Genomic DNA, 19,059 nt, shown 5'->3' with positions numbered 1-19,059 from the left:
GAAAGGCAGAAAATTGTAAAAACTGTTTCAAACCCAGTACATTTGTCTTCTTCAGCACATCTTTACAGACCTTTTTACTTGCAGCTAGCTTTGTCAAATGAGCTTAGTTAGTTTAGTGTCACCGGCAGCAGTAGAGTGCAGTTTGAGTAGCCGGTTAGTTGGTTTTACAGTATTATGTTGTTTCAGTGGAGTGTTACTGCTTAGATACTGCAGTAACACTGCTTAACTGCAGATACTGCTTAACCTGCAGTATGAATGTACTTTTATTATACATATTTTGACTAGTTTACAATGTTTACAATAGATAATTCAGAGTATCAGGCAGCTTTTAGCTTTTAAGGAGAAAATCTACACAAGACAAAATGGGTATTGAAACTCTTTTTGTTTTTTATTTTAAAACATGCACAGTTTTTTCTCCAACACATGTTGTGTGCTTCTGTGATTGACTTCAAAACTGATGCGAGTGATGGGAATCCCATACCTGCAGTGGTCGAAGTACTCTTGGTTCTGATTGCGGTAGAAGACGGTGAAAGGGAGCATTCTGCCAGCAATGACCTCAGCCTTCTGAAGTAGCTGAGTCAAATGGACCGTGGAGTAATCTGCAGGGCAAGACAGCTTGATCAAATTTTACAAAAAAAAAAAAAATCTAATTACAATCTCAAAATGTACTAAGTGATTGAGCCTTAAATGCCCTCACCAAGAAAGGACATTTAAGCAAATAAATATATATTTTTTATTTGTTTGGGGAAATAATGTATAAAAAAATTGGTTGTTTTTCGACATTGTTGAGAGCATCATCTAAAAGCACTGTATTTGAGAATGCTGGAGAATGGAGGCGAGCTATTTGACAAATGTCCATTTCACACCAATTTAAACACCTTAGTGGCACTATATGTTCAAATTTAAAACTTAAACTACTTATATCCCTGTCCCACAGAAATATATAGGTGCAAAATCAGATTTTCATGCAGTGTCCTCATTTTTTTCATTTTACTGTACATTTGTAGTCTATTAAATGTGTCATAAACATAAAATCATTATATCATTAAGTTATTGCCAACAGTCAATTTTATTAAAACCTTTATTAAAAAAGGTTTATTAAAAACCTTGGTGTTTTGATAAAATATTTAATCAAACCTTTAATTAGGATTAACCCAGAGATGTCAGTGTTATTAAATTATGCTGATGATAAGGTAAGTGCCTGTTACCTGCAGTGCAGAACTCCACAATGTCGCTCCACTCAGAAATAGCGTAGTCTCCATCACTCTGCTTGGATGCGGTTTGCACAGCAACCGTGTACTCTGTTCTCGGGCTCAGGAACCAATGGCCTCGCACTGTCATCGGCAGCGGCACTGCCTTGGCAACCAGCTTTGTGGGAACATCCTGGATACAGGGATGGAGGGAAGGGGAGATGCAATATGTCATGGCTGGTTTTCCAATGGCACAGTTAAACATTTTTAATGTCACAGTATTTTTTTTTCACTGCAGTAAAATACACTGATCAGCCTCTACCTGTATCTGTTACTCTAAATACATTATTATCCTCCTTTCAGCCTGTTCTCCAAGGGTCAGGAGCCCACAGAATAGACCATAAAGGAGCTGGATGGTGGATGGTGGGTTATTATATTATAATACTATAATATTTTTTGTGAATATATTTTATTATTTAAAAAAAATAATTGCACACACCACCATAATGATAAGGTCTGAAACAAATAATGAAATGACAATAATAATACAATAAAATACAAATGCAATAAGATAAAACGAGCTATAAGTTACAAAGTTATAATAATTATGATAAAATAAACACAAATTTGGTGGATGGTGGGTTATTCTCAGAACTGCAGTGACACTGATTAGCATGGTGTTGGTGTGTAAGTGTGTTTTATTTTTTCTTTTACAATAAAAAAGCAAATTCTCTTTATTGTCTGGATCTTGCAGTGTGAGAAATGAATGTCTTTGTTCTCTTTAAAGTAGGCATTTCAGAATTAATAAAGCAGTTTATTATCATCTTTAACATTTGTACCTTGCTTAGGTATTACCTGAACATATGATTTGATTTGAAGTGTTGATTAAAGCAGTTAAAATGTAAATTATCTCTAGTATTGAGGAACTCACTAAAGAGTATATTTTATAAATAAACTTTAAGGCTTTAGGTTAGGTTCATTTGATATTTTAGATCGATTGAGACAATTAATGTAACATCAGATTAAATGAGCCATCACACACTAAATAATGAACCTCATATCAAAACAATTATTTAATGATTTAAGGATCATTATGTACAGCACATGATACTCCTTCATATTAAGTTCAGATAATTTTATTTATTTTTTTTTTTATTTGATTTTGTGTGTTTTGTACCTTGTGTTTAAACTTGTTGGAGTTTTTGTTCTCTTTCTTGTTGAGGTCGATGAAGTAGTGGGTGATTTTCTCTTTGGTACGAGGGTCCATGTCCCAGCAGATCTTGAAGGAGTCACAGGTGATCCAAGATGGCGCCAAGATGGCGCCGGTGTGCGTGGCTGGCCGTCTGCTCTCTCTCTGTTTGGTGGTGTTAGTGTTGTTAAGCTTTGGAACATCACTTATTGAGTCTTTGTTGGTGTATGACCGCCAGTCTTTGTTGGATCTAAGATATAATGTCAGTGATATACGTGCGTTTTGCCAAGGAGGACAAAATACTCTTCCCCCACTCCTGGCGGGGATACCAATCCACCTGTATCGGGCCTCGACTCCAACGCCCCGGCGGAAGCGCCGCCGCCGTCGCGGTAAACGTGGCGGTCAACAGGTGAAGCTAAAATTCTGCCTGGCACGCACCTCTTCCATCTCTCAAAAAAGACATGGATTAATTCCTCCATTCGTCGTGTCCCGGCGTTTTCTGGAACCCATCGACACCTGCCTGGTACCTGTCGCCGGCTTAGGCGAAGATCTCCGGCCCCGCCGCTCCTGCTCTCCTCGGCTCCGCCAGCGCGGGGTGAATCCCCGCAACTTGAGGACGCTGCGCTGGGCTCCCAGACACGCCGAACTCCACTCCTCAGCTCCTGCCAGGATCGGGTTGGTGAACGCCAGATCACTGGCAAATAAAACTTTTATCCTGAAGGACTTATTTTACTCTCGCTGCCTGGATTTCCTCTGTGTGACCGAGACCTGGATTAGTGCCGGTGAGTACAGCGCTCTCAATGAACTTTTACCGGCTGGCTGTAATTATTTTAATTCCCCGCGGGCGTCAGGTCGTGGTGGAGGAACGGCAACAGTATTTAGAAATGACTTTAAATGTAAACAGCGCGCTGTATCAGCTTCAATTTCCAGCTTTGAAGTTACTTTATTTGAGGTGGGTCGCTCTGACCCGGTCCTTTGCGCTGTTATTTACCGACCCCCCAAATACAACAAGGACTTTGTAAACGATTTCTCTGATTTTCTTGCTGGACTTATGCCAAACTACGATCGCGTCCTTATTGTCGGGGATTTTAACATTCATGTCTGCTGTCCTGATAAACCTCTGGTGAAGGACTTTTTAAACATTATTGACTCTTTTAATCTAGTGCAGTGTGTGTTGGCTCCCACACATGAACATGGCCATACTCTGGATCTTGTACTTTCTCATGGCTTGTCTGTTTCAAACGTTGAGATCTGTGATAGTGGGTTTTCTGATCACATGTCTGTTTTATTTGATGTTGTTTTATACCATGCTGCAGTTAAATCTTGCGCTCCCGCTCGGCTCTGTCGGAGTTTTAATTCCTCCACTGCCGGTCAATTCTCCACTGCCTTCGATCAGCTCTGCTCCACTCCTGACTCTGCCTCTGTTCATACGCAGAAGCTCAGCTCCTGGTTCAACCAATCCTGCCGAACCATACTCGACTCAGTGGCTCCGTTAAAAATCAGACAGCCTAAAGTTAAGCCTGAGCCATGGTTTAATGAACGAGCTCGTGAGGCGAGGCGGGAATGTCGCAGAGCTGAGCGCAGATGGAAAAAAGACAAGCTGCAGGTCTCTTTTCACATTTTAAAGGATAGCTGGCGTTCTTATCAGAACATAATCAAAGAAGCTAAAAGGGAGCACTTATCAAACATTATTATGGAAAATCGTCATAACCCACGGGTGTTATTTAAAACCATTGACTCTGTTCTTAAGCCCCCTCAGCCCGTCTGCTTGGAAGCAGACCATGAAATGTGCAATAACTTTCTGCACTTTTTTATTGATAAGGTTGCCACTGCAAGAGCTCCTATCACAGCTCCTGCCTCTGACCCCTCTGTCTCTGCCCCCTGCCTGCCTAGGTTTGATAGGTTTGAGCCTGTGACTCTGTCACACTTGAAGGATGTGGTGGGTCATATAAAGCCTTCAGGTTCTCCCTGTGATGCGGTACCCCCTCACTTTTTTAAAGAGGTTATTAATAGTATAGGGCCGCAGGTTCTGGCCATTATTAACAGCAGTCTGACCTCTGGTGTTGTGCCTTCTAGTTTTAAACATGCTGTAGTGCAACCCCTGCTCAAGAAACCTGGCCTTGACCATACTATATTGGCAAACTATAGACCTATCTCCAAGCTGCCTTTTGTTTCGAAAATTTTAGAGAAAGTAGTTTATGCTCAGTTAAAATCCTTCCTGGATGAGCATAATACTCTTGAGATATTTCAATCTGGTTTTAAATCCTTACATAGTACAGAGTCAGCGCTGCTTAGGGTTTATAACGATATCCTCCTGGCCAATGATTCAGGGGACCATGCGATTCTTATACTGCTGGATTTAACTGCAGCATTTGACACAATTGATCATAGCATTTTAGTCTCTCGTCTGCAGCACCTAGTGGGCATTTATGGTAGTGCTCTGGAATGGTTCAGGTCCTATCTATCTGACAGAACTTGGTGTGTTCGTTTTGCTGGCTCGGAATCTTCCTTAGCTCCACTGTCATATGGGGTTCCACAGGGCTCAATTTTAGGACCTCTCCTGTTTTCACTCTATCTGCTCCCATTGGGCTCCATTCTGAGAAAACATGGTGTCTCCTTTCATTGTTATGCTGATGATAGCCAGATTTACATGCCGCTAAAGAAGAAAGACGATTTCTCTATTCAACCACTTCTGTTATGTCTTAATGACATTAAAGCCTGGATGGCTTTAAACTTTTTGAATTTTAATGAAAAGAAAACAGAAGTGATGGTGTTTGGTCCCAGTGGTTCTTGTGAAGCCCCCCCTGTTGATTTGGGCCCCTTGGCGCTGTATGTGAAACCTACAGTTTCTAACCTGGGTTTTAAGATGGACAGTGATTTTAAATTGGATCGCCAGATTGGTGCAGTAGTCAAGTCCAGCTTCTTCCACCTTAGGCAGCTGGCAAAAGTGAAGTCAGTTTTTACACATGAGCACTTTGAAACAGTAATCCATGCCTTCATTACATCCCGGCTGGATTACTGTAATGCACTATATTTTGGGGTCAATCAGTCCTCCCTTAAACGCCTTCAGTTAGTGCAAAATGCCGCTGCCCGACTTTTAACAGGTTCACACAAGAGAGAGCACATTACTCCCATTCTGGCCTCCCTCCACTGGCTGCCTGTGCATTTTAGAGTTCGTTTTAAGATTCTTTTATTTGTTTTTAAATCTTTAAATGGACTCGCTCCGCCTTACCTCACTGAGCTGCTCTGCCCCCACGCCCCCGCTCGGTACCTTAGGTCAGCTGATCAGCTGCTCCTGGAGGTGCCGAGGTCAAAACGCAAGCTTAGAGGGGATAGAGCTTTTTCAATTGCGGCTCCTAAACTGTGGAATGGCCTACCACTATATGTCAGACAAGCCCCGTCACTGTCCACGTTTAAAACCAGGCTAAAGACTCATTTTTATTCCTTGGCTTTTAACCCAATTTAAGACTTTGTTCTTGTTTTATTTATTATTTTTTTATTTATTTTTATTTATTTTATTTCTGTTTTTATTCTATTTTGTTTTTACTTTTATTTTACTTAGTTCTTAGATTTATCTGAAACTTTTTATTGATACCTATATTTTAATTTGTCATTGTTTCTAGTATTTTGTTTCTTATCTTATAATTTGCTATGTACAGCACTTTGTTGCAGCTGTTGTTGTTTTTAAAGTGCTCTATAAATAAAGTTGAGTTGAGTTGAGTTGAGTTGATGTTACTGATCCTGATGTTCACAGGCACTGGAAGCTCCATCTCTACTACTCCACTGTCCTCCGCCTTACCTACACACAAGAATAAATAATAAACAATAAATAGCGGTATGGGGATCTAGGGAATCTACGGAAATAGTTCTGAATCAAGCATGACCTAACAATGAGAAAACTTACTAAATATATTATTACTAAATATATTGTTTATTTATTTATATATATCCAAGTTCATAGAATTCTCTGCCCTGTAAATTAATGAGTAAAATAGTTTAGAATAAATAAACACTGCATCAGAAATACAAACAGTAACAACAGTTATTAATACTGGAGATTGATGAGCTATTTGTGTGTTTAAAACTAAGCTGACTATCTTATATTTTGTTGAAAGATAAAATTCATCTGTCTACAAATTTAAATTTAAAGCTAGAATAATAACACATATAACTATTTTTTATTAAATTTAAAGCTAAAGCTAGAATATTAATTCCTATATATTTTCTTAAATTAAAAGCTGAAGCTAGAATACCTCATATAACTATCTTGTATTAAATTTAAAGCTAAACATAGAATAATAACTCATAACTATTTTTCTTGAATTTAAAGCTAAAGCTAGAATTATAACTCATATCTTTTTTATATGTAAAGCTAAATCTAGAATAATAACTCATGTGACTATTATTAATTCAATTTAAAGCTAAGGCTATAAATAAAGCTAATTGCAGAATAATAACTGTAACAAGCTAACCTAGCGTTACCAGAGCTAACCTAGATTAGCTATTTTATTTGGTTGAAAACTAAAGTTAGAATAAAAGCTATTCTTTACACGTATTGTTAAATTTAAAACATAAAAAGAAAAAAAAACTGTAATTTTGTTAGTTAGCTAAAGAAACTAAATCTATAATACTATCCTATATCTTTCAAAAGTTAAGATTAAGATTTTTCTAGAGTTTTCTAACTAGCTAGATAGTTGCCTAGCTAGCTAATGCTAACTAGCTTAACCACTAATATCTATTTTGTTACATGCTAAAGCTAAAGCTAAAATAATAAATATTCTCATCAAAAGCTAAATTATTAAGATTTACTTTGTTAAAAGCTGAAAAAATCACTAACTAACATCTGTCTATGGAAAGTTAAATCTAGAGAGAGAATAATAGTGAATTAACTAGGTTAGCTAGCTAGCACTAGTTAGCTAGCTAGCTAACCAATACTAAATAGCTTAATCATTATTCTCCATTTTGTTACATGCTAAAGCTAAAGCTAAAATAATAAATATTCAAATTTAAAGCTATATTATTAATATCTAGTTAAAAGTTAGAAAAAAATAGATAGTCTCTATCTTTGGAAAGATAAAACTAGAGAGAGAAAATAGCTAATTAACTAACTAATTTTTAGTTAACTTACACTAAAGCTAGTTAGTAAGGATCAGTTAGCATTTTTAAGTCTTTTTTCAGGAGAGTGATAATCATACCCGGTTCTTAGTTTTTTTTTTTTTGGTTTTTTTTTTAAAGCTAAGGTAGAATACTAATTACTTTTACTTTTGTTGAAATCTAACACTAAAGCTCAAACTTAACCTAACTTTATGCTATTTCTTCACATTAAAGCTAGTAAGATAGTTCCCTGAAAGCAAAGAACATTAAATAAATAATTTTAAACAATCATTATTTGGTTGCATTACATCATTTAATGTTGTTGATGAACATTGGTGTTGAAACTTTGACATTGAATCAACATTTATTAAATGGTTTTAAAAGGTTGGGGCTCTGAATCTACACCCACATTAATGCGTTTAGGTGAAAGATGCTTCCCACAAATAATAAAACATTATTATAATAATAATAATAATTATTATTATTATTAAAATGTCATTTTTTTCACACCAAGAACACAGCTGAAAGCTTTAAGAATAGAATCACATATATCACATATAAAAGCATAATATTAAATCAATGTTGAGTCAAAACAAATAAATATAAATAATATAATAATAATATTATAAATATTATAAATAATATATATAAATCAGTTCTGCCATCGAAGCGTTGAAATGAGCGTTGATTCAACATTATTTTGCCATCTCACACAAACTATTTACAACATTGCCATTTTTATGAAAATGGTGTAAGTAATGCTGTTTTTTTAAATCTACAATCAATGGATATTTAGCATATTTTTAGCATAAAATTTATTTTTTTTTGTATGAAATTATATTTACAATACAAATTGGTAACACTTCAGAATAAGGGACACAGTGAACAGTACTTACTACAGTAATAAACACTTAAATGGTTCAGTATATCTAATAACTAATTATTATTGACACTAGTTAAGGCTTTATTTAACATGGCTAACATTTATTACTTGAGAATTTAGACATTAATAAATGTAATGTAATGATTAATAATTTCTAGACTGATGTCAATTAATAAATAGTTGAGACATTCTGTCATAAAGTACTGTTAATCATCCTAATTCTAAAGTGTTACCTAAAAATGTAATAAAAAGAGAAAAATATGTTTAAAAACCTTGTCAGTCTTTATGTTTTTCTCATATACACCATATGATCATCATGAATCGGGTAAATTAGTTTCTCCTCTGAGAAACTTATTGCAGTTAAAAACAGTCAGTTATCATTCTGCGTTAGTGTTCTTCCAAGAAAACACTGGAAAAGGGTTAAACTAACACACACACACACACACACACACACATACATTTGAATATATTCTAATATTCTTTTATCTATTCAAACACTTACTGGCCTCGGCTGAGTTTTTAAAAGCATCTTTTCACAAAGCTGATTCTTTAAATGGTTGAGCAAGCATTACACAGAACTCTCTTTCTCTCTCTTTTCCAGCTTTTGCAAACCTGGCCCCAAATCCAGTAGTTCTCCAGATTATTTCTCGGGTGTCTCTGTGAATGTACAGTGAGTAGCCTTAAAGCGCAGCATTACAGAATATTCCTTAATCACATCTTTTTTCTCAGCTCCAACACACTGAACTTCACTCACACGAACATAAGAAGCTCAGCAGCAGGACACCATGTACGAACCACTCCCTCGACACCCCCCTGTGTTTAAGGGACAAGCTGAGTAAATTTTACTCACAAAGTTAATCCACTTCAGAGCCTGAGTGTCTTTATCCGCTAACAGAAAAACTAACCGTTACTTGGCTGAGAAAGTGAGTGTGTCCAGAAGATAAAGAGAAGACTCTCACACACTAAGCTTATCAAAAGGATCCTCCCTGACATTACTATCACCCTCCTGCACTTATAACCAGGCAGTGCAATGCATACATGCAGATGGGACCTTAACCTTAAACATCAGAATGGGGTAATGTGAATAACAGTTTCATTGTCAGTTTAATTTATAGAGCACATTTAAAACAACATAAACTTGTCCAAATTGCTGCACAGATTAAAACTTTACAATAAGAAGACTAAACACAGTAAAGTTCTGGGATAATAGTTTTAGACCCTCCTGTTTCTCCCTCTACAACTCTCTTTCTTCTGAGCAATGACTCTGAACTGCAGCTCCATCTTCCTCACTAAATACTTCTTCTGGCTGCTTTAACAGCATCAAAAAAGACAATTCGTCAAACTTGGATTAATTATGCTCTTTGGATGTGGAATGTACTGTACAGCTCTGGAAAAAAAATTAGACCACTTAATTTCTGAATCAGTTTCTCTGATATTCTATGCTATTTATAGGTATATGTTTGAGTATATTGTCATTTAGAGCACTTATTTGCAGAAAATGAGAAATGTCTGAATGGCTTTTAGACCTCAAATAATGCAAAGAAAACAAGTTCATATTCATAAGATTTTAAGCGTTCAGAAATTAATATTTGGTAACCTTGGTTTTATTTACAGTTTTCATGCATCTTTGCATGTTTCCCACTAGTCATAAGAGGGTTTTCCATCCACCGAGTTTTTGCGCATTTCAAAAATGCGCATGAAAAAAACTGGATGGAAAAACTCCAAAATTCGAAAAAAGCCCCAAATATCGCAAAAAGATTTTTACGCTAGGAGGGGGTGGAAAAGTTAGAATATCGCATCCCCAAAATTCGGAAAAACTGGATGGAAAAGGGTTTTTCGCATAAAAAATGACGTATCAGAACTCTGAACGATGTTCTCCCAGAACAGTTTGTTTCATTTGCGCTCCCAGGTATACTCGCCGTGGTCGCGCCGAGATTTCCGCCCTTAATAACGGTTCCAGTGCTCGTCCTGCCCGGCGTCTTTGAACAGCAGACACCATCACCATGTAGAGATGGCAAATGCATACGAAAATAATTCTGCACAGAGCAAAAACGGAATCAAACCTCTCCATGCTTGTTTGGCGTCCTCTCCCACGTTATCTAATGTTTATTCGCATAACTGTAGTGAATGGAAACACAGCTTAATTCGCATTTTTTTCTGCCGAAATTTGGAAATTGCGCATTCTTTTTTCGAAAGGTTTGGATGGAAACCCGCCTATACACACTGCTTTTGGATAACTTTATGCCACTCCTGGTGCAGAAAATCAAACAGTTCAGTTTGGTTTGATGGCTTGTGATCATCCATCTTCCTCTTGATATATGCCAGAGGTTTTCAGTTTGGTAAAATCAAAGAAACTCATATTTTGTAAGTAGTTTTCAGAGCGGTATATTGCTATTCTCCTCCAAAAACATACACTAGATTCCAGGGTGCATCAGAGAAAACAATAAGAAGCTGGACTTCAGTTATTGGACTTATTAGAATTCTTGTGTAATCAAATTCTACTCCCATTTTCTTCCTTTTCTTGCATTGCTGTAATCACCTTCTCCCCCACATAGAGACAGAACCACCAATGGTTTCCAACCAATGTAGCTTCTGCATAGTATCACTAGTTCCCATGTGTATTTAGTCCTTTAGTTCTCTTAACAAAACATGTTTTTGAAAGCAGCCAAATGAGGCTGAGATTTCCAACAATGAAAAATGGTGTAATTCGTGACCCTTTGATGCCGATGCTTTTCCCAATGCTTTTCACGTCTTGTGCCATTAAAACAGCATTGGAGTTTACGAATATATTTACACTGATGGGCATGGTGGTCAAAAGGTTAGGGGTGTTCAGGTAAATTTTTGGTGTATTACTATCTGGGCAAAGGAAAACAGAGGTGCACCACTGACTGATTTAAACCCTGACAACAGTCAACCATCAGAAGTTTCCATCAGAATTTCTATAAACTTAGCTACACAGGTGCGCTGAAAAAAAGGTCTTCATCGTTAAAATAGCAATCTGCTAATGTCAGAGTGCATCTGGCTCTTAAAGGGAATGGCAAGTGACACACTGATTGGTTTATTTCACATTCCAACCAAAAGAAATTGTGTAATATGATCATATTAACATAGATCAGAGTCCTGAAGGAACTGTTCTAACATCTTGTGGAATCCATGCCACAAACAATTGATACCTTTAGTAGTACATCAGTATTGTTTTCTTAATACAGTGCTTGGTTTGTATGAATAAAATTTTAAAAAGTAATTAAAATTAAAATCAGCCTTTAGAACAGCGTATACAGGGCCTGCTATAAAACACTGTACTGTTAATAACCAGTACTGTAGCTTCAGTGCTGCTACACCCAGAACAAGAGAAATGTCTTTGTCATGGGAACATAATTCGCTCCCCTCTCTCTCTCTCACACACACACACCACACACACTCTCCGCACACACAGAGGTTCAGCAGTTTCCATGACAACACAGCAAGCTGGTTCGTCAGTGCATTTCGATCCATTTAAAGAGAAAGTTCTGGCTGTGAACAGAAACGTTGAGCTTCCAGTCAGAACAGCATTGGACAGCATGGAAAATTCCCGCTGGTTTAAAACAAACATACTCCAAAATGGACAAAAGTGATGGGCCATTTCATTTTCTCATTTATTATTTCTTCTTAAAATAGGGCTATTGAAAAGAGTTTATCCTGCTTTTGTCTCTACTGTCCAGGGGTAAATAATCCTACTGGGTTTTGTATTGAATGGAGCACCATCATTTCAGAGAAGACAGATCTACAGTTCTTCCACAGCTCAATGCCAGGGCACTTTACACCCCTGTAGATCAAACCTGGCATTAGGCATGGTAGCAGTAGGTTTATGACTATCTACTTCAGACAGCCCTACACTACTGGCAGCACTTCTCTACAGGAACTACACTAATTGTGTTTGAATGCATTTGCACTTCTGTGTTAGGAATGAGTGCCACTTAAAGTAGCTAAATGCACTCATTAGATAAGTCATTCACAAACATCTGGACATTTGCTTGAAACAGCTTGACATCTGTCTCTGTCTCGAGTCAAAGAACTTGTATTTTTTAGGTACAGTAAATGCCATTAAGCCTCAATGACCACAGCATTAAGTACCCAAACTCACCTTTTACAGAACATTCATCCACTGCAAGGTAGAGACAAGTGTCAAGTTTCCACAATGTGTCTACCATGTTGTCATATTTACAGCCAGAGTCCGTGCAATAGAGACCAGAGGAAGAGCCTCTACTCATTGGATAGACCTGCCCCCTGCTTCCAGGCCAAGCTTCTTAGCCTACCTTTATTGAGTTTACAGTGCAGCTTAAAGCACCTGAAATATAGAAGAGTAGAAATACAGTATCCAGCAATTTACATAGATGGGAGTGTGTCCTAAAATGACTCCAAATCTGAAATATTTCCAAAGGCATCTGCTCTGGAAATACTGTGAGCACACACATGCACACACACCTGCTGAGTGAGGCAGAGAGAGAAGAGACATAGAAAGGGGAGGGGGTGGGGTGTATCGAGAGGTAGAAAGAGAAAAGTAGAGGGTAGAGTACAGGGAAAGGAAAAAAAGGGGAAGACAAAGGGGAGAGTAATTATTATATGAAAGAGAGATAGAAGTAAAGAGGGTGAGAGAGGTTATATATTCAGACTCTTACTGCCCTTGTGCTGGATTGCTAAAAGCTTCCGCTGGGGCTTGCAGACTATTCTGGGATTCTCTCTCTCTCTCTCTCTCTCTCTCTCTCTCTCTCTCTCTCTCTCTCTCTCTTACACACACACACACACACACACACACACACACAGACTAATGCACATAGGATACAATTAGTCTTGGCTTTTAGACCTCAGGCACACAGAACAGACAACACCAGACCTGCCCTTCTAATGACTGTATTCAGCTACTTTAAGCTGCACCCATTCCTGAAAAACACACACAACTTCTCTAGTCCCTGTAAAAACGTTCTGCTAAAGCAGATAGAGCAGATAAAATTAACCTACTGGTATCATGCCTAATGCTGGGAGTGGGCTAGAGGGGTATAAAGTCCTCCAGTATTGAGCTCTGGAGCAGTGGAACTGTGTTCTCTGGAATGATGGTTCTCCATCCAGCACTTTTGGGATGAGTTGATGAGTTGGGGATGAGGTGGGTTGGTGATCAGCCAACATTTTGATCACATTAATATGTATCTGGTTACACAAATACAAAAAGCTTACTCTAATAACAGCATGATAAACTATTTTAAATATTTTTGAATTTGCTAGAAAGACCAATGACCCCCAGGTTGGCATTAACCAGTCAGTGTTTGGAACCAGGGGCGCAGATGGAAATTTTGAACTGGGGGGGACCAAGCTGTAAAATCATATATATATATATATATATATATATATATATATATATATATATATATATATATATATATATATATATATATATTGCAATAAACTTTAGAATATTGTTATTGTTATATGTTATTGTTTTTTGTTTCTTCATTGCTACAGCCTAGGCAAGACCAGGAAGACAATGTTAACATTTTACATCTTATAATTTCAGTTAACAGCGACTGCTTACTAAAATAACATCATAATAACATCATACATAAAATCAATGGAGAGAGCCGCTGCATGCCTCGGTGCATGCCGGGTTGCGTTGCGTTTAACGCAGCTCCGCCCTCCGGCTCAACTTTAAGGTGCTTGCACACTGCACGCGGTAGGTGCGGCGCGGTACGCTGACCCCCATAGGATTCAATAGTGTCTAGAGCGGTAGAGCGGTGCGTCGCTGCCGCGGAGCAGAGCGGAAAGCGGCGCGTTTCCCCGCCCATAACCACGCCTCCACCGCGCTACCGCTTACCGCGGGCAAAGTTCAACATGGTTCAACTTTGACCTCGCGGCAAGCGGTACCACGGTGAGAACGCGTGACGTGAACTCACGCGACCAGGTAAATTTTGTAGTACAAACAAGCAAAAAGCATGGGCGAGCGACTGATTTTAACTGTTAGCGAATTCCCTGAGCTGTACAACACGTCCCTGCATACATACAGAGATACCAGGAGAAAGGATCTTATATGGCAGCACATCTCCTCTTTATTTGGTTATCCAGGTATTTTTGGCTAGAGTTACTAAATTTGGTGGTCAGTGTGGTCCACTAGCTAACTGCCAGTATCAGAACCAGAGCCCATTTTTCTGTAAAGCTGCTTTGTGACAGCAATTTTTAAACCATATGCTATATTTTGTTCTTAACATTCATTGCACAGTCCAAATGAAATGCTTATGTTTATTAACCTATGCTTTAATACTACTGTATATGATTACTGAGTATATGTTTATAGGTTCTGAGCTGTATCCAAAGTGGCATACTGTAGCCTATACAACACAATATAAAAACAAAAAGTAACTGGTTGCAATTTACAATGTAATATAACATAAATAGCTTAAATATAATAATATTAATAATAATAATATTAATAATAATAATAATAATTAAATACAAAATTAATCCAGTGTTTATTTTAATACTGATGATACACTCTATGGCTTAAACCAAACACATGAGCTCCTATGTCATTTTAGCAAGATTCACCACGACATTGTACACTATACTGCACTTGATAGCAACACTTGATGCTGTTAATGATATATTTTGGCTAAAATGAATAAATTCAACAAATTGCAATTATCTGATATTGTATTAAGATGTTACTGTAATAATAAAGTGAGACATAGTGTTCATACTTATCATTTTATTGGTATATATACACAACATTTATTAATTTTTCTTCTTTTTTTTATTTGTTAGATGTGGGGAAATGTAAGGCAGCCTGGAAAGCACTGCGGGACAGATATTTAAAAGAAAGGAGGCTCATCAGGGAGAAGAAGAGTGGAGCTGGTGCAGAAGAGAAAAGTCGCTGGTGTTATTTCACAGTCATGAGCTTCTTGGAGCCTCATGTTAGAGAAAGAGCTACAAGTTCCAACATGTCACTGTCCGAGCCTCCATCACTGTCAAAGCCTCCATCCATGTCCGAGCCCCCATCCATGTCCGAGCCCCCATCAGTGTCTGAGCCCCCATCAGTGTCTGAGCCCCCATCAGTGTCTGAGCCCCCACACCAAACCCTTTCCCAGTCCCTGCATGAGCCCACACCCCAAACCTTTTCCCAGTCCCTGTCATCAACATTGTCCAAGCCCCCCTGTCAGTCCTCATCCCAGTCTTTGTCACAGTCTGATCCCCCATGCCAGTTCACTCTGCAGGCTACCCCAGAAGTGGAAATGGGGCGTCCACCCACAACCCAGTCCTTCATCCAGTCCTTGCCTCCATCCCAGTCCCTGTTCCAGTCCCAGTCCTCTCATCAGTCTAGCGCAGGAATGTCAATGGGCGGTCAATCCACATCTCGGGCTCCACAGAGCACTGGAAAGAGAAGGAGGAGGCAAGACCAGGGACAACTGGACAGTTTTGAGAGCAGTATAATGTCTGCCATCCAGCAAACTATGGATGAGGAAGAGCTCTTTCTCCTGAGCCTGGCTCCTCGCCTTCGGAATCTAACAGGAGAAAAAAGAAGTCAGGTGAAACTTGATATCCTGACTACTTTACACAGGGCTGAGTTTTCAGGATGATTTTTTTTATACTTGAGAAACAATATGTACTGTACTGTCTATGTAGTACATGGTGTGTTTAGTTTTTTTTATTTAAATATGCACCAAAGCCACCTCTTCTGTTCTTACCTTGAGTGTTGTTTTGGATCTGGAGTGTTAAAGATGTGAAGGATGAAATCTCATTTATTCAAGCTGATCTGTTATTAAACAATAGCACTATCCAGACTGTTACAGAACATTAAATAAATGTTACATGAGTTAATAACTATATAGTCTTTGTGGTATTTGAAGGAATGACTTAAGTTTAGAGTTCAATATAACCTATACTTTACATACTTACTTGGATGGGTAGATATCATTGAATGCAAATAAAAAAATGCTTTTTTATGAATAAGGAAGTGGCTCTTAAAAGAGCCTTTTATTGGTAATAAGCACAGCAGCAGGTGTGGGTTGCATTGACATCAGGCCTCGGGGTCCCAGGGCATCGCGCCAGCAGCCGAGCAGAAGTAGGTGGTGAAGGCCTCCCGGCTAGCAATGGCTTCCTGTGTGGCATTATTAGTGCCCACCCTCCTTGCAGGTTGCAGAGCTGGGGCATCTTCTGATGAGCCAGGAGGTTCTACTGGGGTGTTCCATCTTTGAAGGTTGTGCAGAACCACTGTTGCTTTAACAATGGCATCTACAATTTCAGGGCTCACCCCAATCACTCTTTGGTAGATCCTCCACTGTGCAGTCAGGATACCAAAGGCGTTTTCCACTACTCTTCTTGCACGTGAGAGGCGGTAGTTAAATATTCTCCTACGAAGGGAGAGGTTTCTGCCAGGATAGGGCCTAAGCAAATTCCTCCTACACAAAATAATGGTGATAACAAAAGATACAAGATACACACTTAAACTGTGTAGTTTAAAACAGTGCTGTCCAGAATCAATCAATCAACCATCTATTCATCCATCACTTCCTATTAATTAATTTACCAAATTACCTGAGGGGGAATGCCTCATCTCCCACAAAGACATGGGGCATTGTCCCCAGGTGTTCAGCACCAGGAATGAGCATGTCTTCTGGGAGATCCAGCCTGGCTTCCCTGAGGGTCTCTCCAAATGCAGATGCAGCCAGGGTCCCTCCATCACTGTTCCGCCCGAATGCACCAATATCAACAACCCTAAACAGGTACCGGGCATCCACAACTGCCAGCAGCACAATGGAGAAAGCTCCCTTGTAGTTGTAATATTGGGATCCAGAATTATTGGGGGCCCGCATAACTACATGCTTCCCATCTATTGCTCCCACACAGTTGGGAAACTGCCATGTCTCCATGTAGCCCTGAGCAATTTCCCTCCATTGGGCAGCCTTTGGAACTGGCATGAAGTCTTCCACCAGGCTGTCCCAAATGGCCTTGGAGACCTCTCGGACAATGTTTGCCACTGTGGAGATGCCCACTCGGTAACTGGAAGCAATGGTGGTGTAAGAGTCACCAGTTGCCAGGTACCTGAAAATATGACATTACACTTACAAACATGAAGGCACTCTGATTGCCATGCACAATCTTTATGCATGGCAATATCATTACGCAAAAAAGCATACATACAGACATAGAAAGGAAACTAGGATCTTAGTAAATACTCAGTAGATACATTATGAAACCTTTAATTTAGGGAGCCACAGAGAGAGAATTATATATATTCCTAGAATTATATATTATATTATATATATATATTCCTAGTTTCTGCTGGTGTTAATTGATTGTATAGCAACATATACACATATACTCTGCTTGTCATTGTTTTCTTATACATCACCTACCTCAGACAAATTGCCAGGCGCTGTGTTGCAGAAATAGGGTCCCGGAAATTTGTCTTCATTCTGTACACCACCGGCCCAACTCTCATAAGCACAAGGTCGAACTGCTCCCTGCTAAGCCTAAAATAATTTTGAAACCGATCATCGTGGAGACGGAGCTCTTTCACTAATCTAAACTCTCCGAGGTGTTCCCTAGACCTGAGAGTTTCATGCACCCACACCCTCCTCTTTTTTTTCACTGCCATCCTCCTCCTTCTTAAAAGAAGGACAAAAATCAGGGTTTTTTTCTGACGTTGAGATAGATAGCGATACATGTCTACAGATGCTGTAGCCGGCACCCCACACCAAAACACTAGTCGCAGGGGTGACGTGTTTTACTAAACTCCACCTATTATCAGCAGGAGACGCTTGGCGTCAGCAGCAGCGCAACGCACCCGCAACTGACCAGCGTAGAGCAGAGCGGCAGCACAGCGGAATGCCGCGCGGCATACCGCGTTCAGTGTGCAAGCACCTTTACACACACACACACACACAGAACAGGCGCCTTTCAACCACAGAAGAGAAGCTGAAAGCGGCAGAATATGGATTTATAGAGCTATAGGTTACAGTGAGGTTGGTAAAAAAATAAAAATATTAAACTTATGACTGTCTACTTCTGTTGCTTCATTTTAATTAAAAAACGAGCAAGGAGATCCAGCGCAGCGGATTGCGTTGAAAAAAAGGTGCCAGTGGACACGTACCATAAGGAGCTGGTAACTGCCTGTGTCTGTAGTCTACAGGCAGTTACCAGCTCCTTAGAACCCCGGACTTGAGAAGGTGCGTTAAATTTACATTGGAACTGGAACACGGAGCTCCGAACAATGTAACCTCTGAACTGAAGGCTTCCTAGTTTAAAAACGAGGGCATTGTGGAACACAGAATTCCACAAACGTACAGTTAATTAAATTAAAACCCCAACGTTTATGCTTGTAGATGCTAGATTTCTGATGAGGTCACTATAAATCTGGGGGGGACATGTCCCCCCCGTCCCCAGTGCCATCTGCGCCCATGTTTGGAACTTTCCCCATTAGATAAAGGGTTCAAATCAAAAGGTTCTTGGACATAGAGTTATGTCTATGCTTCCTCGTGGCCTTTTTAGCTAGGCTATTATAGTGAGGCCTGCCAGAGACACTGCAACGCAAATCAATATCAACATAAATACCTAGACACCTAACTAATACATTAGTGCCCATTCCACCAGTAGATACATTTTACATAAAACTTACAAATAGCATATCAGCTTTTTACAGTTTGTATTATTTCATTGGTATTTCAAATGGCTAGCCA

At 39.0% G+C, this 19,059-nt stretch overlaps 3 protein-coding genes across 4 annotated transcripts in view; all 3 read right to left on the bottom strand.

Moving 5' to 3' along the window:
• Positions 1–19,059, bottom strand: part of LOC125785702 (centromere-associated protein E-like) — a 169,506-nt gene that overhangs the window by 54,539 nt on the left and 95,908 nt on the right. The window lies entirely within an intron of this gene.
• Positions 1–19,059, bottom strand: part of LOC125785715 (phytanoyl-CoA hydroxylase-interacting protein-like) — a 40,427-nt gene that overhangs the window by 8,773 nt on the left and 12,595 nt on the right. The window contains exons 2-5 of the mRNA XM_049469783.1: positions 6,111–6,178; positions 2,368–2,490; positions 1,209–1,383; positions 482–599 (exon numbers count right to left, since the gene is read on the bottom strand). Of these exons, the coding sequence (XP_049325740.1) occupies positions 482–599; positions 1,209–1,383; positions 2,368–2,490; positions 6,111–6,178 (484 nt within the window). The remainder of the gene's footprint in view (positions 1–481; positions 600–1,208; positions 1,384–2,367; positions 2,491–6,110; positions 6,179–19,059) is intronic.
• LOC125785706 (uncharacterized) lies at positions 16,179–18,062 on the bottom strand. Its single transcript, XM_049469772.1, has 3 exons — positions 17,737–18,062; positions 16,916–17,422; positions 16,179–16,779 (listed from the first exon to the last, which is right to left on the bottom strand). The coding sequence occupies exons 1-3, from the start codon at positions 18,045–18,047 to the stop codon at positions 16,398–16,400; spliced, it is 1,200 nt and encodes a 399-aa protein (XP_049325729.1). The 5' UTR covers positions 18,048–18,062; the 3' UTR covers positions 16,179–16,397.

The sequence above is a fragment of the Astyanax mexicanus genome, chromosome 21 (genome assembly GCF_023375975.1).
Source record: "Astyanax mexicanus isolate ESR-SI-001 chromosome 21, AstMex3_surface, whole genome shotgun sequence".
Classification (NCBI taxonomy): Eukaryota; Metazoa; Chordata; class Actinopteri; order Characiformes; family Acestrorhamphidae; genus Astyanax; species Astyanax mexicanus.
This window is presented reverse-complemented; position numbering and strand designations above follow the sequence as displayed.

Coding starts and splice junctions, on each gene's coding strand:
- LOC125785706 (XM_049469772.1), bottom strand. CDS start 18,047: ATGTATCGCTATCTATCTCAACGTCAGAAAAAAACCCTGATTTTTGTC. Junction 17,423..17,736: donor CGCCTGGCAATTTGTCTGAG/GTAGGTGATGTA, acceptor TCATATTTTCAG/GTACCTGGCAACTGGTGACT. Junction 16,780..16,915: donor GATGAGGCATTCCCCCTCAG/GTAATTTGGTAA, acceptor TATTTTGTGTAG/GAGGAATTTGCTTAGGCCCT.